Source organism: Heptranchias perlo, chromosome 2 (assembly GCF_035084215.1).
Source record: "Heptranchias perlo isolate sHepPer1 chromosome 2, sHepPer1.hap1, whole genome shotgun sequence".
Classification (NCBI taxonomy): Eukaryota; Metazoa; Chordata; class Chondrichthyes; order Hexanchiformes; family Hexanchidae; genus Heptranchias; species Heptranchias perlo.
The window spans coordinates 129,115,838-129,139,612 of record NC_090326.1 but is presented as its reverse complement, the minus strand read 5'-3'; the positions used below and the strand labels follow the sequence as shown (position 1 = coordinate 129,139,612).

Genomic DNA, 23,775 nt, shown 5'->3' with positions numbered 1-23,775 from the left:
TCCACTTTTCATGGAGAGCTTCTAGCTGCAGCATTACCCCAAGTTGAATTTGATTTTAAATTACATTTTAACTTACAAAAATATAAAATATATGGTATATTTAAAAAGAAAAATCATTTGAAAATGCCATCAGGTAGGAAATGTATGCAAATATTTTCCATAAAAAAGACAAGACATCCAAACTAAAGCATACTTTTCATTTAAGTTTAATTCCATAAAATCAATGCAAAACGTAAATGCAATGATAAAGCAAGTATTGAAAATTGTAGCATGGACAGTAACATGGAGAATGTCTTGCAGTATCGACATATAATAAAACAAAGGTCAACGAAAATAAACTAACCTTTCTCGGCAAATTTGTATATGGCTTCACAGGCTTTAAGCAGAATTTCATCCTCTGGTGAATCCAGCATAAGCACCACTGTGTGTACGTTTTTGCTCTCAATTATAAGCGAATTAAACTGTTGGAGAGTAGAGATAATTTTTTGTGCACTATTTAATATTCTATCACTTGAAGAAGTGAATAAACATTTTTGGTGCAATATTATCCATCACCCAATAAAACTGAAACATTTTTAAAGCATCTATCAGATGAAAATCCTGATTTACCTTTTTACTGTTATATGCTAAAAATCATGGAAAGGTGCAACATTTCAATAACGTGTAGTAGATCAGAAGATATAACCTGTCAATTTAATTAATATTTGCCTGTTCAGAATGACATTCATGAGCAAATAGGATTAGTTCAAAATGAATCAGCTCTACTAGATAACACTAGTTCCTTTACAATTTTCATTATAATTTCCAAAATGCACAGAAAAATCAAAAAAATAATTTCTGTAACCTCTGGTGTTTTATAGCAGAACTAAAACAACGCAGAGAATGAAATGTGGGAATGAAATGTTTTTGGTTTTCTGTGCAGAAATTTAAAACGTTGCTATAGTTGAACCCTGACATTTGTGATAAATGAAGTAGTTTGCCAACAAGATATATAAACAAGTCAGTGTTGGGATTTCTGAAAACTAAAAATTTATCCAACTTGAAAATCTTCATGCCGTGGCTTGGTAAATAAAAAACAGCCTATATTTGAATAGAAACAAATATTTTTAAAATGTGCTGGTGTCTCTAAGTAAACTTTGGCAGTGAGTTCACCAAGTGTATCATGCTGATCATTTCAAAAACATAACTGTATCCTATATGTAATGAAACTCTATAATGGGAACAAGCAGCCAGGCATATTGAGATTCTGTGCTTGGATTGAAGTTACGCTTCAATCAAATACTATTATCTGGAATCAACTATAAGCTATTCCTCAGAGAATGCAAACACTCGATCATGATAAATGGACATTTGTCTTCTTTTCACTATACCTATGTATTTCCATACCTATGTTCCATTCGCAACCCCCTCAGATAATGAAGCAGTCCGAGCCTGCATGCAGCAAGACCTGGACAACATCCAGGCTTGGGCTCATAAGTGGCAAGTAACATTCGCGCCAGACAAGTGCCAGGCAATGAAAATCTCCAACAAGAGAGAGTCTAACCACCTCCCCTTGACATTCAACGGCATTACTATCGCCGAATCCCCCACCATCAACATCCTGGGGGTCACCATTGATCAGAAACTTAACTGGACCAGCCATATAAATACTGTGGCTACAAGAGCAGGTCAGAGGCTGGGTATTCTGCGGTGAGTGACTCACCTCCTGACTCCCCGAAGCCTTTCCACCATCTACAAGGCACAAGTCAGGAGTGTGATGGAATACTCTCCACTTGCCTGGATGAGTGCAGCTCCAACAACATTCAAGAAGCTCGACACCATCCAGGACAAAGCAGCCCGCTTGATTGGCATACCATCCACCACCCTAAACATTCATTCCGTTCACCACCGGCACACAGTGGCTGCAGTGTGTACCATCCACAGGATGCACTGCAGCAACTCGCCAAGGCTTCTTCAACAGCACCTCCCAAACCCACAACTTCTACCACCTAGAAGGACAAGTGCAGCAGGTACATGGGAACAACACCGCCTGCACGTTCCCCTCCAAGTCACATACCATCCCGACTTGGAAATATATCACCATTCCTTCATCGTCGCTGGGCCAAAATCCTCGAACTTCCTACCTAACAGCACTGTAGGAGAACCTTCACCACACAGACTGCAGCGGTTCAAGAAGGCGGCTCACCACCACCTTTTCAAGGACAATTAGGGATGGGCAATAAATGCCGGCCTCGTCAGCCACGCCCACATCCCATGAACAAATTTTAAAAAACGTATGTGTGGGTAAGTAAGCTTAATCCCACTCAGATACTAATCAATTGTTGACATCTTCAAAAGTGAAGTTGTTCCCTTTACTGATGATCCTCTCCAGAATGATTTTCTCCACCAATATTCTCCCCTTCTCTCCTGAAAGAGCTTATTCTTCCTAGAATACAGTTCCACAGGTATTAGCAGCCTTCTCACCCTTTTTATGTGAGCTTGGACATGAATGTTATTGAGCTTTTTGACCATGCATGTAATTATATGCAAGCCTATTTTCCAGCAGGGCTCTGGATGAATATAAGAGGGAACTGTAGGTGATTTTTTTCCCCCTCCTGACCCTAGTCCAGGGACACCAAGACCCATTTTAGCACCTTAATTGTTACCCCAGCTGAGAAGAGCTAACTTGGCACTAGCAGGGAATAGAACCAAAAACCTTGTGTTCTACCCTCAATTGGTATTCCTAATTATCTGAACGTAGTCAAAGCATCTCTAGCAATGGCTTCCCTTCCCAGCCCTGCACACTCGCCTCTGAACTCCCTAATGATCTAACCTTGTTCGAGACAGTAAATACCCGGCATTTATGTTGCGCGAATGTTACCTGCCACTTGTCAGCCCAATTCTGGATGCTATCCAGGTTGAATTGTAGGCTGGCATTGGCTGCTTTATTATAAGAGCAGCTGTGAATGAAGCTGAACACTGGAATCATCAGCAAACAGCCCCACTCGTGGCCTTATGATGGAGTGATGGTCATTGATGAAGCAGCTGAAGATGGTTGTGCCGAGGTCGCTTCTCTGAGGAACTCATGCAGTGACGTCCTGGGGCCGTGATGACTGACCTCCGACAGCCATACCATCTCCTTTTCCGTTAGGTATGACTCTAGCCTTTATAGGGTTTTCCCTGTGACTTCAGTTTTACTGAGATTCCTCTTCTCACCTCTCCTCTGGCACTCAGCTCTTGTGTTCATGTCTGGATCAAAGTTGTGTTGAGGTCTGGAGTCAAATGGTTTAACCAAGCTTTTCTTCCTTTCCCTGGATTGGTGTCTGCACTCCATATACCTATCTGTGAAGCGACTTGGGACATTCTTTATGTTAAAGGCGCCTTATGCATGCAAGTTGCTGTTGTTCTATTATTTAGTACTATGTCGGTGGGTTGCTTTACGAATTAGGCTATGAAGGGAGCTTCTACAGAATGTTGACCTCCTCAGATGAAAGGCCAGTGGAGGGAAATTACCCAAGATAATTTATCAGGATACCATCAGCATGAATTAAAATACCATAGGGACCTAAAAAATATAGGCAGCATAAATTTTGATGGAATGGGGCTCACCATATGAATTATTTGAGTAGATAGCAAAGTAAGAATGGGGGGTATCGGGTATAATTTGAAGGCATTTAATAAAGTTCCCCATGAGGCTTTTTAAAAAGGAAATTAACATGCATGGAAGTCATGGCAGATTAAAATTGATTTGACAATAGAAACAAAGTTGAGTATATTGGAAAAAGCTCTTTCCAGGTGGAGAAACGAGTAGTGGTATTCTGTAGATATCTATTGAATCTCCTGCTGTTTACACCATTCATAAGTGACATTCAACGGCATTACCATCGCCAAATTCCCCACCATCAACATCCTGGGGGTCACCATTGACCAGAAACTTAATTGGACCAGCCACATAAATACTATGCCTACAAGAGCAAGTCAGAGGCTGGGTATTCTGCGACGAGTGACTGACCTCCTGACTCCCCAGAGCCTTTCCACCATCTACAAGGCACTAGTCAGCAGTATGATGGAATACTCTCCACTTGCCTGGATGAGTGCAGCTCCAACAACACTCAAGAAGCTCGACACCATCCAGGACAAAACAGCCTGCTTGATTGGCACTCCATCCAGCACCCTAAACATTCACTCCCTCCACCAACAGCGCATCGTGGCTGCAGTGTGTACCATCCACAGGATGCACTGCAGCAACTCGCCAAGGCTTCTTCGACAGCACCTCCCAAACCTGCGATCTCTACCACCTAGAAGGACAAGGGCAGCAGGCACATGGGAACAACACCACCTGCACGTTCCCCTCCAAGTCACACACCATCCCGACTTGGAAATATATCACCGTTCCTTCATCGTCGCTGGGACAAAATCCTGGAACTCCTTACCTAACAGCACTGTGGGAGAACCTTCACCTCATGGACTGCAGCAGTTCAAGAAGGCGACTCACCACCACCTTCTCAAGGGCAATTAGGGATGGGCAATAAATGCTGGCCTTGTCAGCGACGCCCACATCCCATGAACGAATATAAAAAAATAAGCATAAAAGAGGAACTTCCCCAATGGCTCAGTGAGTTTGTCCAGTTCTCTAAATAATAATTGCAACCATTTGTTTTCTGAGAGGACTAATAATCATCTGGAATTTGGCTTTTGTAGAAAAGAAAAATTTGAATAAAATGTGGATCTAGACTTATCATACTCTCATCTCAGATATCAGTCAGTCAAAAGTTTTAAACAAATAGTTACAATATGAAACATTTCACTGAGTGGCTAATGATTATTTGAAGACTGTAACTTACTGTATCTTTTGGAGATGGCTCAGCTTCCTTCTTTTGTTTCTTACCCATCCTATGTAAAAGAAAAATACAGATATTCTTTAAAGAATTATATAAAGAAATATATAAATAAATTTACATAAATGCATTATGTTTTATATTTTAAGTACTCAATCTATTTAATGTATGAAGAGTACTGTACTTTATAAAAAAAAAAGTCCATATAAAAAGTCCATAATGGAAAAAAAGGGGCTAGTGATACGGAGTTCCACAGGGGTCCTGATGTTCATAAATGATTTGAAGGAGTTCACACCTTGTAATATTACTAAGTTTGCAGATGATCCCAAGTTTTGATACAATCATAATGGGGAAAATTGTATTCATATTTTTTTCAATGCATGAGATAATCCTGTAACTAATGAATAAATGCTGCAAGTGTACAGTGGTCAACATTACAAAAAGAAACACAAGAATTCTGCAAATAATACCTATATATGAGATTACACTATTATAGATTATAAACATAAAACAAATATAATTATATTACTTAATTTGTGGCATGCTTTTTGATGGAAATTCAGTGGACATGGATTTAAAGACCAGATACTGATCCTGTAAGAATACAATTAATCTGTATTGCAAAACAGTCACATAAAGCTAGAAGGGAGCATTCAATGAAACACAAAACCTCTATACTCATGGTATTTGATTTGTCACTATAGAAAGTGTGCCTTGGGAATGCCATTGTACTTTTGTTCAAGTGGTTGTACACATTAAACTGTTTCACCCCTAAAACATGATGACAAATATAAAATTCCCTCTGTCACCCATTCTCTGCTGGTATGTTTCCACCCATTTAATCAATGGGAAATTTTCACTGCTTTATTGTAGCAAAAAGCATCAGGTCCATCGAACACTGTAGAAGGCAGAATAGTGTGGTATATACAATCTCACAAAATCAGAATATTCAGTAATGCATATTTGGCATAAATAGTTTTTTTGTGGCAGATGGTTCCATTGTGCAACAATGAGGGAGTCAGCTCAGGAATAGGAGATTCCCTACACAAGTGGGGGTGGGGAAAACCCAAACATAGCAAACTCTGTACCTTTCTCCACAGATGCTGCCTCATTTGCTGAGCTTTTCCAGCATTATCTCTTTTTATTTTGGCAAGTAGGTAGGATGGAGAAAGGATGCAGGTGGGAAGGTCATGGAATCTTGACAGCTTGTCAAAAACATCAGAAAAATTAAACCCATCTAAAAGCCTTGGGAACTATCAAGTGAGCACAGAACATTGTTACACCATTAATGTTGGCACAATAGATCTTGCCACAATGTCTCCAAATATAACAAAAATGGATAGTCTTTTATCCTTACACTTTTACCTTTCTATGCAGTTAATCCAATAAAGAGAAAACGTGCACAAGGCGTTGAACATGAATTTGGAAAATTGCAAACAATAATAACAATGGATGAATATGATATCGTAGCTATAACGAAGAATGAAGAACTTAATATTCCTCGTTATAACATTTTCAAGAGAAATAAAGAGGGAAAAAGGGGTTGGGATGGCAGTACTAATAAAGAACTCTATTAGAGCACTAGAATGTAATGATGTTCTAGAGGTTGAAGACAGAATCTAGAAGGAATAGAAAGGGAAATGGTACAATTCTCAGTGTGCATCAAAGGCCAGCAAATAGTGGAGATGAAATAGAGGGGGAAATTTGCAGACAACTTAGAGAGATATGCAAAACAATTGGGCAATAATACTGAGTGATTTTAACTCACCCAAGATAGAGCGGATTAAAGTTTATATATGTAATCAAAAAGGAGTATGCTTTTTAAAAAGTATCCAAGACTGCTTCCTAGAACATATGTTTCTAATCCAACAAGGAAAGAAGCAACATCAACAACAGCAACTTGTACATAGGAAAAGGTTGCAAGATGCTTCACAGGAATGCAATCAGACAAAAATTGACACCAAAAGGAGATATTAGGATGGGTGACTAAAAGTTTGGTCAAAGAGGTAAGTTTTAAGGATAGTCTTAAAGGAAGAGAGAGGTGGAGGCAGAGAGGTTTAAGGAGGGAATTCTAGAATTGCGGATCTAAACAGCTGAAGGCATGGTTCCCAATGGTGGGGCAAAGGGAGTGGGGTTTGCATAAGAGGCCAGAGTTGGAGAAACCCAGAGTTCTTGGAGGGTTGTATGGCTGGAGGAGGTTACAGAGATGGGGAGCGGCGAGGCCATGGAGGGATTTGATCACAAGGATGAGAATTTTAAATTTGAGGCATTGGTGAACCAACAGCCAATATAGGTCAGCGAGCACAAGGGTGAGCGGTACTTGGTGCAGGTTAGGATATGGACAGCAGAGTTTTGAATGAGCTCAAGTATAATGAAAACAGACTCTACATGTGGAATCACATAGTCCACAAACTTCAACAACATGGGTTTAAAATAAAAAATAATCAAAATATTTTTGTGAAGAATACAGCTCTTTACAGAACATATACTAAGGGTTACTGTACTATTATGCAGTAGAGCATTTAAAACATTTACATAGTGAATTATCCATTTTAGCATCACGGTAAACCATCAACTTTTAGTGGGAGATTTAACTAAAATGCCTTGGTATGTTTGCTACGTTAAAAACACTATATAAATGCAAGTTGTTATTGAATATTAGTTCAAAATTGCTACTAACTTTCTTTCATATTCATTAATGAAGCGGTTGCCAATGTGATGAGAGGCAGAGATAAAATGACATGACAATGTAATAGCTTTTAAAACTGATGTCTTTATCCACTAGGTGATGATGGGAACTCAGTTTTCCCATTTTTAACAAATTATCAACCAAGGTTGCCATTGCTGATCACTTTCAATGACCCTGCTGGAAAGTTCACCTGTGAGAACAAGAGTTGATAAAACGAGAGATGAATCTCTCTGTTTTGTGCTCAATGGACCCAAATTGGCCCAGGGGTCACAGGTACACACAATATTGATGGGAACAAAAATTCTTTTGCACTATTAGAAGCCCAATCTGAGAGTTGGCAGTTGCACTTTATGTATTTTCATTGCGTTACATCCCAGATTCTGCACTGAGACAGCCCTGGCCAAAGTCACAAATGCCATCCTCTGTGACCTTGACTGTGGTGCATTAGCCCTCCTTGTCCTCATTGCAGTATTTGATACAGCGAACTACACCATCCTCCTCCATTATCCAGCTCTGCAGACTAACATATTTCCACTCCTGCTTATCCAAATAAAGCCAGAGCATCTCTTGCAATGGCATCTCCTCCTATCCCAGCACCATCACCCTCTGCCCTCCTCAAAGTTCTGTCCTCTGCTCCTCCTTTTCCACATCTACATAGTGCCCCTCAAATGCATCATCCACAGGCATGGAATTAAAATGATTCCAGGAATGAGGGACTTCAGTTACGTGGATAGACTGGAGAAGCTGGGGTTGTTCTCCTTGCAACAGAGACAGTTGCAAGGAGATTTGATAGAGCTATTCAAAATAATGAAGGGTATGGACAGAGTAGATAAAGAGAAATTGTTCCCATTGGTGGAAGGGTCGAGGACCAGAGGACATAGATTTAAGGTGTTTGGCAAAAGAACTAAAAGGTGACATGAACAGTGATCATAATATCATTCGGTTTAGAATGATGTGGAGATGCCGGTGATGGACTGGGGTTAACAATTGTAAACAATTTTACAACACCAAGTTATAGTCCAACGATTTTATTTTTAATTTAGAATAGTTATGGAAACAGACAAGGAACAATCAAATGTGAAAATACTTAACTGGAGGGATCTTACCTCAGGTGGATTGGAATCAAAAATTGGTAGGCAAAAGTAATTGAACAATGGGAGGCCTTCAAGAGTTGGTTCAGGTTCAGAGTAGACACATTCCTATGAGAGGGAAAGGAAGGGCATCCAAAGCTAGAGCTCCCTGGATGACTAAAGGTATAGAGATTAAAATGAAATAGAAAAAGGCTTATGACAAATGTAAGGTTCATAATATAGTAGAGAACCAGGCTGAATACAGAAAGTGCAGAGGGGACCTAAAAAAGGGAATAAGAGAGGCAAAGAGAGATTATGAGAATAAATTAGCAGCTAACATAAAATGGAACCCAAAAGTCTTTTATAAACATAATAATAGTAAAAGGGTAAGGCTGATAAGGGACAAAAAAGATCTTCTTGTGGAGGAAGCGGGCATGGCTGAGTTACTAAATGAATACTTCGCATCTAGAGAACAGGATGCTGCCATTGTAGCTATATAGGAGATAGTAGCGATATTGGATAGGATAAAAATAGATAAAGAGGAGGTACTTAAATGTTTGGGAGTACTCAAAGTACAGAAGTTACCTGGTCCAGATGGGATGCATCCTAGGTTACTGAGGGAAGTAAGGGTGGAAATTGCGGAGGCTCTGACCACAATATTCCTTAGATATGGGGATGGTGCCGGAGGACTGGAGGATTGCGAATGTTACACCCCTGTTTAAAAAAGGGGAGAGGGATAAACCTACCTCAGTGGTGGGGAAACTTTTAGAGACAATAATCCAGGATAAAATTAATTGGCATTTGGAAAACTATAGGCTAATAAATGAAAGTCAGCACAGATTTGTTAAAGGAAAATCATGTTTGACTAACTTCCTTGAATTCTTTGATGAAGTAACTGAGAGGGTTGATGAGGATAGTGTGGTTGATGTTGTGTATTTGGGCTTTCAAAATGGAATTTGATAATGTACTACATAATAGACTTGGTAGTAAAATTAAAGCCCATGGGACTGAAGGGATAGTGGCAGCATGAATACAAAATTGGCTAGGGAACAGAAAGCAGAGAGTAGTGATGAGTGGTTGTTTTTCAGACTGGAGGGAAGTTTACAGTGGTGTCCCCCAGGAGTCAGTATTAGGACCACTGCTCTTTTTGATATATATTAATGACCTGGACTTGGACATAGGGGGTTTCAAAGTTTGCAGATGACACGAAACTCAGAAATGTAGATGATAGTAACAGACTTCGGAAGGACATAGACAGACTGGTGAAATAGGCAGACACACGGCAGATGAAATTTAACGCAGAGAAGTGTGAAGTGATGCATTTTGGTAGGAGGAATGAGGAGAGGCAATATAAACTAAATGGTGCAATTTTAAAGGGGTGCAGGAACAGAGAGACCTGGGGCTGCACATACACAAATCTTTGTAGGTGGCAGGAAAAGTTGGACGTAAGAACATAAGAAATAAGAGCAGGCATAGGCCATACGGCCACTGGAGCCTGCTCCGCCATTCAATAAGATCATGACTGATCTTCGACCTCCATTTTCCCACTCTATCCCCATATCCCTTGATTCCCTTAGTGTCCAAATATCCATCGATCTCAGTCTTGAATATATTCAATGACTGAGCATCCATAGCCCTCTGGGGTAGAGAATTCCAAAGATTCACAACACTCTGAGTGAAGACATTTTTCCTCATCTCGGTCCTAAACGGCCGACCCCTTATCTTGAGACTATGATCCCTACCTTTAGACTCTCCAGCCAGGAAAAACAACCTCTCAGCATCTACCCTGTCAAGCCCTCTAAGAATTTTATATGTTTCAATAAGATCACCTCTCATTCTTCTAAACTCCATAGAATATAGGCCCATTCTACTCAATCTCTCCTCACAGGACAACTCTCTCATCCCAGGAATCAATTTAGTGAATCTTTGTTGCACCCCCTCTAAGGCAAGTATATATTTTCTTAGGTAAGGAGATCGAAACTGTACACAATACTCCAGGTGTGGTCTCACCAGAGCCCTATATAATTGCAACAAGACCTCCTTACTCTTATATTAAACCTCCTTGCAATAAAGACAAACATACCATTTGCCTTCCTAATTGCTTGCTGTACCTGCATGTTAACTTTTTGTCATTCGTGTACAAGGACACCCAAATCCCTCTGACTACCAAAATTTCTTAGTCTTTCACCTTTTAAAAACATATTCTGCTTTTCTATTCTTTCTACCAAAGTGGATAATTTCACATTTCCCCACATTATACTCCATCTGCCACCTTCTCGCCCACTCACTTAACCTGTCTATATCCCTTTGCAGCCTCATCACAGCTTACTTTCCCACTTAGCTTTGTATCATCATCAAACTTCGATACTTTACACTCGGTCCCCTCATCTAAGTCATTGACATATATTGTAAATAGCTGAGACCCAAGCACTGATCCTTGAGGCACCCCACTAGTTACAGCCTGCCAACACGAAAATGACCCATTTATTCCTACTCTCTGTTTCCTGTCCGTTAACCAATCCATGCTAATATATTACCTCCAATCTTGTGTAACAACCTCTTGTATGGCACCTTATCGAATGCCTTTTGAAAATCTAAATATACTACGTCCACTAGTTCCCCCTCATCTACCCTGCTAGTTACACCCTCAAAAAATTCTGATAGATGTCAAACACGATTTCCCTTTCATAAAACCGTGTTGACTCTGCCTAATCATATTACGATTTTCTAAGTGCCCTGTTACTACATCCTTAATAATAGATTCTAGCATTTTCCCTACTACTGATGTCAGGCTAACTGGCCTATAGTTTCCTGTTTTCTCTCTCCCTCCTTTCTTGAATAGCGGGGTCACAGTTGCTACCTTCCAATTTACGGGGACAGTTCTAGAATCTAGGGAATTCTGAGAGATCAAAACCAATGCATCTACGATCTCTGCAGCCACCTCCTTTAAAACCATAGGATGTAGGCCATCAGGTCCAGAGGATTTGTCGGCTTTTAGTCCCATTAATTTCTCCAGTACTTTTTCTTTACTAATATTAACCCTTGGTTTTCCACTATTTCAGGTATGTTTTGTGTCTTCTACTGTGAAGACAGATACAAAGTATTTGTTTAACGTCTCTACAATTTCCTTATTCCCCATTATAATTCTCCTGTCTCTGCCTCTAAGGGACCCACATTTACTTTCACTAATCTCTTCCTTTTTATATACTTGTAGAAGCTCTTACAATCTGTTCTTATATTTCTTGTTAGTTTACTCTCTTATTCAATTTTCTCCCACTTTATCAATTTCTTGGTCATCTTTTGCTGATTTCTAACACCCTCCTAATGCTTAGGCTTACTACGCTTGTTGGCAACAATGTAAGCCTCTTCTTTTAATCTAATACTATCCTTAACTTCTCTAGTTAGCCACAGTTGTGTCACTTTTCCTGTGGAGTGTTCATTCCTCAAGGGAACGTCTATTCATTGAGAATTATGAATTATTTCTTTAAATGTTCGCCATTGCTTATCTACCATCATATCTTTTAATCTAATTTCCTAATCTACCTTAGCCAACATGCCACTCATACCTACGCAATTGGTTTTGTTTAAATTTAAGACCTAGTTTCGGATTTAACTACATCACTCTCAAACACAATATGAAATTCTATCATATTATGATCACTCTGCCCCTTAACTGTAGGATTACTTGAGAAGACTGTTAAAAACAGCATATGGGATCCTGGGCTTTATTAATAGGGGCATGAGGTACAAAAGCAAGGAAGTTATGCTAAACCTTTATAAAACACTGGTTAGGCCTCAGCTGGAGTATTGTGTTCAATTCTGGGCACCACCTTATAGGAAGGATATCAAGGTCTTAAAGAGGGTGTAGAAGAGATTTACTAGAATGGTATCAGGGATGAGGAACTTCAGTTATGTGGAGAGATTGGAGAAGCTGGGGTTGTTCTCCTTAGGTCAGAGAAGGTTAAGGGGGGATTTGATAAAGGTGTTCAAAATCATGAATGGTTTTGACAGAGTAAATAAGGAGAAACTGTTTCCAGTGGCAGAAGGGTCAGTAACCAGAGGACACAGATTTAAGGTGATTGGCAAAAGAGCCAGAGTCGACACGAGGAAACATTTTTTTAAAACGCAGCGAGTTGTAATGATCTGGAATGCACTGCCTGAAAGGGTCGGTGGAAGCAGATTCAATAGTAACTTTCTAAAGGGAAAGGGATCAATACTTGAAGGGAAAAAATTTACAAGGCTATTGGGAAGGAGCAGGGGAATGGGACTAATTGGATAGCTCTTTCAAAGAGCTAGCGTAGGTACGATGGGCTGAATGGCCTCCTCCTGTGCTGCACCTACTATAATACTATGAAGTCACAGATCTGTCACAACTTCCTTCAACTGAATATTGGGAAGACTACAGCCATCATTTTGAGCTCCTGTCATAAACATTACCAGCAACTCTATCCTCCTCCCTGGCTCCTGTTTAAGCTGAATCAGACCATGCATAGCCCTGGTGTCCTGTTCAGCCCAGAGATGAGTCTTAAACCCCACATCCTATCCATTATCAAGACAGCTAGTTTCTATTTTCGCAATCTTTGGTGCCAAAATCCTTATCCATGTTTTTATTACCTCCAGACCCAATTATTCCACTGACCTCTTGACTGGTGTTCCACCCTTCAGAAACTCTAACTCATCTGAAACTCAGTGCCTGAAACCTGTCCCGCACCAAATCTTTGCTAATCTACAATCGTTCCTTGTCCCCCAATAGATTAAATTTAAAATCCTCATCCTTATCTTCATATCCCTCCATAGCCTCATCCCTATTTTTGCCACCTCCTCCAACCTACACCTTTCCTGCACACTTTGGTCCTGACACTAGCTTTTGGAGCATCCTCCCTCTCTTCACATCACTGCCACCTCAGCTGTGCTCTCTGGAACTCCCACCCTAAACCCCTCCAGCTGTAAAAAGCTTCTGAATACCCATCCTTTCAACATAGCATTCAGGCACCCCATTCTAATCATTCAATCTGTAGCTTGGCATTCATTACCCTATCTATTTCCATTTCTGAGGTGCCTTAGAACATTTTCTACATTAAAGCTGCTATATAAATGATCGGGATTTTCAGACACGATTGCACTGATCAAATCCTGCCAAATTAGAGCTTCAGGTGCTCCAAATTATGTCCCATTTAAAATTGCTACACACTTTGCTTATTTTTTTAAATAAAAGCAGGAAAAAATAGTTATTCTTGTTCCTTCTGAAAGTAAGTTTGGGTGGCACAACAGGTTGCCTCAGGGATCAGGGTTTAATCCAATTCAGTCTGAAGAGTTGAAAGTTCATCTGCTGCTGTAAGGGTGATATGTGAAATTAACTAGGCAATGTCCACATAATGCTTACAGGGTGCTACCTCACAGCACAAAGTTACACATATCAGTAAGTACCTGGCAATCTCAAAAGTCAAAAGAATGACTGGTGGAAGAAATGGAAAAATTCAAACTGATGCAGTAAGCAAGTGCTCCACTGAATTGAGACTAAGGTACATTAGGGCAGAACAGACAGATCTTTTCTATGCAGCAAGCCATGCCATTCTTCTAGATCAAATTATGCTTGATCTAACACTGGGTGTCAAAAGTCAAAGTGTTTCATTCCCCAGCACTGACACACTCACCTTGGTGAGCAGAAAATTTAACCAACAAACAAATTAAACTTTTTTTAAAAAACATGTCAAAAAATTGATTTTGTCTAAGTATTGTCAAAACCTCTGTTTAACAGCAACAACATGCATTTATAAAACGCTTTTAATGTAGTAAAATGTCCCAAGGCGCTTCACAAGAGCATCATCAAATAAAAATGTGACACTGAGCCACATAAGGAGATACTAGGAAAGGAGACCAAACGCTTGATCAAAGAGATAGGTTTCAAGGAGCGTCTTAAAAGGAGGAGAGAGAGGTAGAGAGGCAACGAAGTTTAGGGAAGGAATTCCAGAGCTTAGAATTCCAAAGCCTAGGCAGCCGAAGGTATGGCCGCCAATGGCGTAGTGATTAAAGTCGGAGATGTGCAAGAGGTCAGAATTGGAGGAGCGCAGAGGGTTGTAGGAGGTTAGAGAGATAGGGAGTGGCGAGGCCATGGAGGGATTTGAAAACAAGGATAAGAATTTTAAAATCGAGGCGTTGCCGGACTGGGAGCCATTATAAGTCAGCAAGCAAAAGAGTGATGGGTGAAGGGAACATAGAGCAAGTTAGGATATGGGCAGCACAGTTTTGGATGAGCTCAAGTTTATGGAGGGTGGAAGATGGGTGGCCGGCCAGGAGAGCATTGGAATAGTTAAGTCTAGAGGTAACAAAGTCACGGATGAGGATTTCAGCAGCAGATGAGCTGAGGCAGTAGCAGAGACGGGTGATGTTACGGAGGTGGAAGTAGGCGGTCTTGGTGATGGAGCAGATATGTGGTCGGAAGCTCATCTCAGGGTCAAATAGGATGCCAAGCTTGCAAATGGTTTGGTTCAGCCTCAGTCAGTGGCCAGGAAGAGGGATGGAGTCCGTGGCCAGGAAACAGAGTTTGTGGGGACTGAAGACAATTTAGTTGGAGGAAATTTCTGCTCATCCAGTACTGGATGTCGGACAAGCAGTGCGACAAATCATAGACAGTGGAGGGACCGAGAGAGGTGGTGGTGAGGTAGAGCTGGGTGTTGTCAGCGTACATGTGGAACCTGACATTGTGTTTTCGGTTGATGTCACCGAGGGATTGCATGTAGATGAGAAATAGGAAGAGACCAAGGATAAATCCTTGGGGGACTGCAGAAGTAATGATGCAGGAACTGGAAATGAAGCCATTGCAGGTGATTCTCTGGCTATGACTGGATAGATAAGAATGGAACCAGGCGAGGGAATTCCCTCCCAGCTGGATGATGGAGGAGAGGCATTGGAGGAGGATGGTGAGGTCAACCGTGTCAAAGGTTGCAGACAGGCTGAGAAGGATGAGGAGGGATTGTTTACTGTGGTCACAGTCACATAGGATGTCATTTGTGACTGAGGTACGGGTCGTTTCGATACTGTGGCAGGGATGGAAACCTGATTGGAGGGATTCAACCATGGAGGAAAGATGGGCACGGATTTGGGAGGTGACAACAAGTTTAAGGACTTGGGAGAGGGAAGGGAGGTTGGAGATGGGGTGGTAGCTTGCAAGGACAGAGGGGTCAAGGGTGGCTTTTTTGAAGAGGGGGTGATTACAGTAGATTTGAAAAGGGGGGGGAGCAGTACCTGAGGCGAAGCAACCGTTAACAATATCAGCCAACGTGGCGGCCAGGAAAGGAAGTTGGGTGATTAGCAAGTTGGTGGGAATAGGATTGAGGGAGCAGGAGATGGGTCTCATGGACAAAATGAGCTCGGAGAGGGCATCAGGGGAGATAGGAGAGAAACTAGAGAAAGATGTGAGTTCAGGGTTGGGGCAGGGGGGAACCTTAGGGGAAGTTTGGCTTGGTGGGCCGGGGAAGGGAGGGAAGCGGCAGAGGCAGCTGAACGGATGGTCTCAATCTTAGTGACAAATAAGTCCATAAGTTCCTCACACTTGTTGGAGGTGAGAGTAGTGGAGGCAGGGGAGAGGGGTTTAAGAAGACAGTTTGTAGTGGAGAAGTCGGGGGGTTATCTTTGCATTCCAGGATGATCCTGGAATGGTGAGCAGTTTTGGCAGAGGAGAGCAGGACCCGAAAATGCTTTATGTGGTCTAACCAGATCTAGCGATGAATGGCTAAACCAGTTGTCTGCCATAAAGGTTCAAGTCTGTGTCCCTTGGACCTAAGAGAGCAGAGATAAGGGAACGACCAGGGTGAGAGAGAGTGATGGTTTTAATGGGGATGTGGGCATCAAAGGGATTAGCTCTAACATTAAGATTCTGATCAATATTCTGAGGTATAATGTGCATGATGCACAGTAGAGAAATTCCAAATTGTTATTCCTGCATTGTGCCTGCAAACAATGATCAGTTTTATATCTCGTCCATTTAGTTGTTAGTGGTGTTTGTCCTGGTGGCGTTGGGCTCAGGTCTACTGGCCCAGATTTAAAACAGAGCCCCTTTAGTTGTGATTTCAATATATCCATGACTTTGTTTAGTTCCTATTTCAATGCTTTCTAAAACTATCTACTGTAAATTGGTACCCAACTGCGATCCTTCATCAAGTTCCATGAATTAACTTCGCTCAGGACCTGCAACCTTAGGCTAAAAAAAATGTTGTCTAATTGTGTTACTGATTTTCCCATTGACGCGACAGCAGCCCACAAATTATTTGTGAATATTTTCATTGAAGTAACGATTGTTTCCAGCGACTTATTCGGACAAGTTCAACTTTAAAACGAGAACATTCGCGACAAATTTAACTTTGATCCCATATTGACTGGAAGCTTATTGCTCGTCGTTTAAAATGACAGCCGGTGACAGGCCCAGCAACCGACCGAACAAGGCCTGGGACTGGGACCGGGACCAGACATGTCCAACTGACACTGCGTGCGGCAACAGCAAATAATCCGACAATAAATTAATCAATTACGGACTGGTAGCCGCCATTTGCGGACACCGGACGGGCTCCGCAGGTACCAAGCCGTCCCTGCGGCCACTGACCTTGCTTCGCTGCGCTTCTCTCCTCGGTTCACTCCCACAATGAGCCCGCGGCGGTTGCTAGGCAACAGAAAAACATACCGCGAGCCTGTCACGTGAACTGTGGGTTCCGCGTGGCCCAATTTTTGAAATTAAAACAGACATCGGGTTCGAGGGGAAAACTGACACCTTCTGCTGTTTACATCCAGGGAATGTTAAACACAGACAGATTACCCATCAGAAAAGAAAGTGAGACTGGTGGCTTTCCCCCATTTAAACACGTGGAGCGCTATCTTTTCAGACTGAGAGGTACATTACCAAATTGCTACGTTTTTACATCAAAATTGCATATTACATAGAGTCTATAGCACAGAAACAGATCAATCGGCCCATCTGGACTATGCTAGTGTTTGTGCTCCACAGGAATCTCCTCCCATCCTGCTTCATCTAACCTATCAGCATATCCTTCTATTCCTTTCTCCTTCTTGTGCCTATCTAGCCTCCCCTTAAATGCATCTATGCTCCTTGTAGCACATTCCACATTCTTATTACTCTTTTGGTCAAGAAGTTTCTTCTGAATTCCCTATTAGATTTATTAGTGACCATGTTTGCTCTAACTAATAGAGACTTCCATTTTGGTGTTAGGAACATTAGGAACAGGAATAGGCCATTTCGCTCCTGCAGATTGTTCTACCAATCAATTGGATCATATTTTTTATTTGTTCATGGGATGTGGGCATCGCTGGCGAGGCTGGCATTTATTGCCCATCCCTAATTGCCTTTGAGAAGGTGGTGGTGAGCTGCCTTCTTGAACCGGTGCAATCCGTGTGGTGACGGTTCTCCCACAGTGCTGTTAGGAAGGGAGTACCAGGATTTTGACCCAGCGACGATGAAGGAACGCAATATATTTCCAAGTCGGGACGGTGTGTGACTTGGAGGGGAACGTGCAGGTGGTGTTGTTCCCATGTGCCTGCTGCTCTTGTCCTTCTAGGTGGTAGAGGTTGCAGGTTTGGGAGGTGCTGTTGAAGAAGCCTTGGCGAGTTGCTGCAGTGCATCCTGTGGATGGTACACACTGCAGCCACTGTGCACCGGTGGTGAAGGGAGTGAATGTTTAGGGTGGTGGATGGGGTGCCAATCAAGCGGGCTGCTTTATCTTGGATGGTGCCGAGCTTCTTGAGTGTTGTTGGAGCTGCACTCATCCAAGCAAGTGGAGAGTATTCCATCATACTCCTGACTTGTGCCTTGTAGATGGTGGATAGGCTTTGGGGAGTCAGGAGGTGAGTCATTCACTGCAGAATACCCAGCCTCTGACCTGCTCTTGTAGCCACAGTATTTATATGGCTGGTCCAGTTAAGTTTCTGGTCAATGGTGACCCCCAGGATTTTGATGGTGGGGGATTCGGCGATGGTAATGGCGTTGAATGTCAAGGGGAGGTGGTTAGACTCTCTCTTGTTGGAGATGATCATTGCCTGGCACTTATCTGGCGCGAATGTTACTTGCCACTTATGAGCCCAAGCCTGGATGTTGTCCAGGTCTTGCTGCATGCGGGCTTGGACTGCTTCATTATTTGAGGGGTTGTGAATGGAACTGAACACTGTGCAATCATCAGCGATCATCCCCATTTCTGACCTTATGATGGAGGGAAGGTCATTGATGAAGCAGCTGAAGATGGTTGGGCCTAAGACACTGCCCTGAGGAACTCCTGCAGCAATGTCCTGGGGCTGAGATGATTGGCCTCCAACAACCACTATCATGGCCGATCAACTCCATTTACCTGCCTTTGCTCCATATCCCTTGATAACCTTACCTAATAAAAATCTATCTATCTCAGTCTTGAAAGCTCCAATTGTCCTAAAATAAAATTAAAGGTGTGTACACCATCAAATTTCATGCTTTTTTAAAGTTATATTTTGTTACTTTGCTTTTAATTTTAGCTCACCTGTAGTGGAAGATAAGCAAATAATAGATAACGCTATGGAGGACAAAATCATAACAGATGGGCATTGGAGGTTCTGGATGAATGGAGCCCTTTCTGACCAATCTTTGAGTACATATTCTTGACTCGTCAAATAAAAAGAAAAAGAATGCAAATGTTGGAAATGCAGGTCAGTCAGCGTCTGTAAGAACAAAAGACCATAATGGGTTTGTGTATAATGCTCAGAACTGAGTTGACCTCACTGCTGTTCCTGGGACAAAGAGTTTGGTTTTATCTCTGGTGGCAAAAAGACAATAGATTTCATATAAATCAAAGATTGTTCACATGTGAGGGGACAAGTTTAGTTAGAAAACAGCAGAATTTATTATTCAATAATCTCAGTACAAGTAAACATTAGAAAGATTTATGATAGAATTTGAAATGTTTTATTACAAAACCTTTGAATATCCATTATATTGTGGTGTCCACCTAACTAAACCATCTTATTATCTCTGGAACAAAACCAGTAAATACTGGAAACACTCAGCACGTCACACAGTATTTGTGGAGAGAATAGATAAGTTAAAGTTCCAGGTGTGGAATCTGCTTTTAATTAATTAATTTAGTGCCATAGAAATGCCTATTTTTATTTCCACACATGCTGACTGTTTTTGCTGTTTTCCCAGCATTTTCTCTTTTTGTTTCAGATTTCCAGCATCTGCAGTATCTTGCTTTTTGTTACTATATCTGGCGATGTCCTAACAGTTACCGTAACTTCTAAATTGTACTTTAGATTTGGCATCTGCTGCTTGCCGGCCTGACGTAAATGAGGCCAAGGCCTCAAAGTCACGGCCATCTCTTTGCTTCAAGTGCGGGAGACTGGTCAGTGCACTTCACCAGTCGATCGCTCAAAATTCAAAATCAACCCTTATATGTGCAACATAACTGACTTATGAATAACATTGCAATTTTATTGCATACGTATTGCCAATCTATGGAAAACTAGAATCATAGAATCATAGAAAGGTTACAGCACGGAAGGAGGCCATTCAGCCCATCGAGTCTGCGCCGGCTCTATGCAAGAGCAATCCAGCTAGTCCCACTCCCCCGCCCTTTCCCCGTAGCCCTGCAAATTTTTTGCTTTCAAGTACTTATCCAGTTGCCTTTTGAAGGCCATGATTGACTCTGCCTCCACCACCCCCTCGGGCAGTGCATTCCAGATCCTAACCACTCGCTGTGTAAAAAAGTTTTTCCTCATGTCACCTTTGGTTCTTTTGCCAATCACCTTAAATTTATGTTCTCTGGTCCTTGACCCTTCTGCCAATGGGAACAGTTTCTCTCTATCTGCTCTGTATAGACCCTTCATGGTTTTGAATTCCTCTATCAAATCTCCTCGCAACCGTTTCTGATCCAAGGAGAACAACTCCAGCTTCTCCAGTCTATCCACGTAACTAAAGTCCCTCATCCTTGGAATCATACTAGGACAGTCTTCTGTTGTGGGGGTATCCCTCAAATGGATTGAGGGTCCTGAAACTCACTTGTTAAGGAATACTTAACAAAGCAGTGTCATGGTTACCATTTGAAAAATCCCAGCACATAGATCTATCTACAAATTCATGTTAAATATACAATATAGCAACTCTTGTAGTTTGAAATTGGATGGACCTTATTTCATTACACTGGCATCATCATTCTACTCTGGCAAATGGAAAGTTCATCAGTGCAAATATATTTTATCGGTCACAAAGTGGAGGAATTTCTATTGGGGTTATAAAGGTATTTTCAGTATTTGTTTTTTAATGTATTGCTGGGCAGTGAAAGGTGATACTAATAACTGCTGTATATTAAATGGTGCAATTATAGCAGAAACATGCATTTATATACAGCAAGATGCAGCATGTTTAGGTATAGTAAGGTATGGGAGCACGGACAGACAGTGCCATAGAGTGGAGGAACACAGCTTCAATTCTCTCACTGGGTTGAGTTCTGATATCACCCATGCTGCAGTGCGAGGTGTCAATCAGAGTTGAGACATCTCCCAACAGGAAGTGAATAAATCTGCAAGTAGAATGTGATCATGCACCTACTAAAAATGATGGCCTGCCCTCTCAGCCACAGGGAGTGCTTTGCCAAGTGATAACTTTATGGGGTAAAAAGAATCAAGGAGGAGTGAGGAATATAGCCTGACCCACTGAGCCATTTTCAAAACTGAAAAAATCATCAGTGGGCAACATTTTAGTAGCAGCTGATAATATTCACAGTTCTTGTAATTAAATTTCTTCCCTCAAAGGAGTATTACCATAGCAGTAGTAATAGAAACATAGAAAAAGTCACGGCTGGAAGAGACCATAAGTCCAATTAGTCTGCCTCCCGCTGTACTAACGGTTATATCTGGTAATGTTTCTTTCTTTAAGAAACTTGTCCAATTTTACCTTAAAGAGATCTAAACTATTTGCCCCTGTAAATTAATTCCATAAACTGACCACCCTCTCAATAAAGTAATGTTATCTTACAGCCTGCCTGATTCTATCCCTTCCCACCTTATAGTCAGTTTCCCTCGTTCTGCTGTCCCATTTGGATACAAATATCCTGACTGATATTCTACAACTCTGAGCCTTATTCATTTGAGGTTTTTAAATTAATACGGCTGAAGGATGTTAGACAATCATATCTTCCCCCCGTCTCCTTCTCTCCAATAAGAGGGGTTCTTTAAGCCTATCCTTGCATGCTTTATTTTCTAAAATCTTTATCTTCTCGGTAGCTCTTTGTGCAATTCCAGTTTGGCAATATCCTTCCTGTAATGTGGGTTCCAGAACTGTACAAATACTCCAGTTGGGGCCTAACCAGTGGCCTAAATAGTGTCAGCACAAATAATTCATGAGAGTAGGAAAACAATAAGGAAACAACTATAACATTGTTTGTTTTGATGTAAAAATAGAAAAGGAAGAACTTGCATTTATAAGGATAATGAAGAGTCAAAGTTAGAACATAAGAAATAGGAGCAGGAGTAGGCCAATTGGCCCCTCGAGCCTGCTCCGCCATTCAATAAGATCATGGCTGATCTGGTCCTAACCTCAAATCTAAAATCATGTCCAATTTCCTGCCCGCTCCCCGTAACCCCTAATTCCCTTTACTTCTAGAAAGTTAAGGATATTGGAATGAAAAAAGGTAACATTCAGTTAGATAAGAAGGGGTCTGACCCAAATTAACCGGGCAGCAACATCAGTAAACAGGTGAATGGATCCACAGTAAAAACATTTCAAATATGAGATAGTTAGATAACAATATTCCAATAAGATGAAAAGCAAGTGCATCAAAGAATAGAGTTCCATGGATAAATAGCAAGATTAAAACTATATGGAAATGTAAAAGGGGAAGCATATGATAAAATTAGGGTTAATAATACTAAAGGAAAACATGAGGACTATAGAAAGTGCAGTGGGAAGGTGAAAGGGGAAATTAAAAAGGCTAAAAGAGAATATGAAAAATGTGTGGCAGACAATATAAAAGGAAATAATAAGGGTTTTTATCAGCATATAAAATGGAAAAGAATGGGTAAAGAGAGGATGTGACCACTCAGGGATGAGGGAGGGAGGCAGGCTAATTGTGGAGGATGTAGATATGGTGGAGATATTAAATATTGTGTCAGTTTTTACAAATGATGAGAGAAGTGAGAATGCAGACGTACTAGAGGAGGATATGGAACAATTGTTAGAGATGACGACAGAAAAGGAATTGGCTCTGAAAAAAATAGCAGAACTCAAGGTAGATAAGCCATCAAGTCCCAATGGCATACACCCTTCACTGTTAAAATAGGTTAAGGAGGAGATAGCGGAGGCCTTGAGCACAATTTTTCAATCCTCCTCAAATATGCAAAATATGCTATGGGACTGGAGAGTAGCCAATGTAACACCTTTGTTCAAGAAAGAGCAAAGAATAAACCAGGTAACTAAAGACCAGTTAGTCCAATGACAGTTGTGGCAAACTCTTAGAATTCCTAATTCAAAATAATTTTTTTGAGCATTCAGAAATGCCTAGGTTAATCCAGGATTGTCAGTCCACATTTGGTAAAGGCAAATACTGTTTGACAAATTCAGTAGAGTTTTTTTTGAAGAAACAACCGACTTGATAGAAAACGGTTTTGATAAAGTGAATAAGGAAAGACTGTTTCCTCTGGTTGGGGAGTCTGTGATGGTTATCTATTAAAAATTGTCACTGAGAGTGAGGAGGGAGGTTAGGCAAAATTTCTTTGCACAGAGCGCTGCTGGAATATGGAATGCTTTGCCACAGGTAATGATTGAGGCAGAAACCACTGCATCTTTTAAGGGAAAATTGGATAGCTATTGACGCAGAAGATACAGGGCTAAGGGTAGAGTGCAGGCCAGTGGGATTAATTTTGGATTGCTGGTCACACTCCGAATATTTACTTCTTTAATTCAGCGTCTATTGTTTGATTACAGCTCTGTGATGTGCTTTAGGCTGTTTCCTAGTTAAAAGTGCTACATAAATGCAAGTTGTTGTTGCTGTTGTTGAATAAACAGTGTTTACTCCAATTATACTTTGCAACAATAACATCCAAACTTTTGACCTGACTGTAACAAAAATAAACAATTTTACAACACCAAGTTATAGTCCAGCAATTTTATTTTAAATTCACAAGCTTTCGGAGGCTACCTCCTTCCTCAGGTGAACGATGTGGCATCTCCACA

General features: G+C 41.2%; 1 protein-coding gene across 1 annotated transcript in view; it reads right to left on the bottom strand.

The window, feature by feature from the left end:
- The window catches only part of armc3 (armadillo repeat containing 3), a 138,394-nt gene extending 121,168 nt beyond the window's left edge, over positions 1 to 17,226 (bottom strand). The window contains exons 1-3 of the mRNA XM_068007120.1: positions 17,176 to 17,226; positions 4,824 to 4,872; positions 344 to 461 (exon numbers count right to left, since the gene is read on the bottom strand). Coding sequence (XP_067863221.1) covers positions 344 to 461; positions 4,824 to 4,871 — 166 coding nt within the window. The 5' untranslated portion in view covers position 4,872; positions 17,176 to 17,226. The remainder of the gene's footprint in view (positions 1 to 343; positions 462 to 4,823; positions 4,873 to 17,175) is intronic.
- Between the last annotated feature and the right edge of the window lie 6,549 nt (positions 17,227 to 23,775).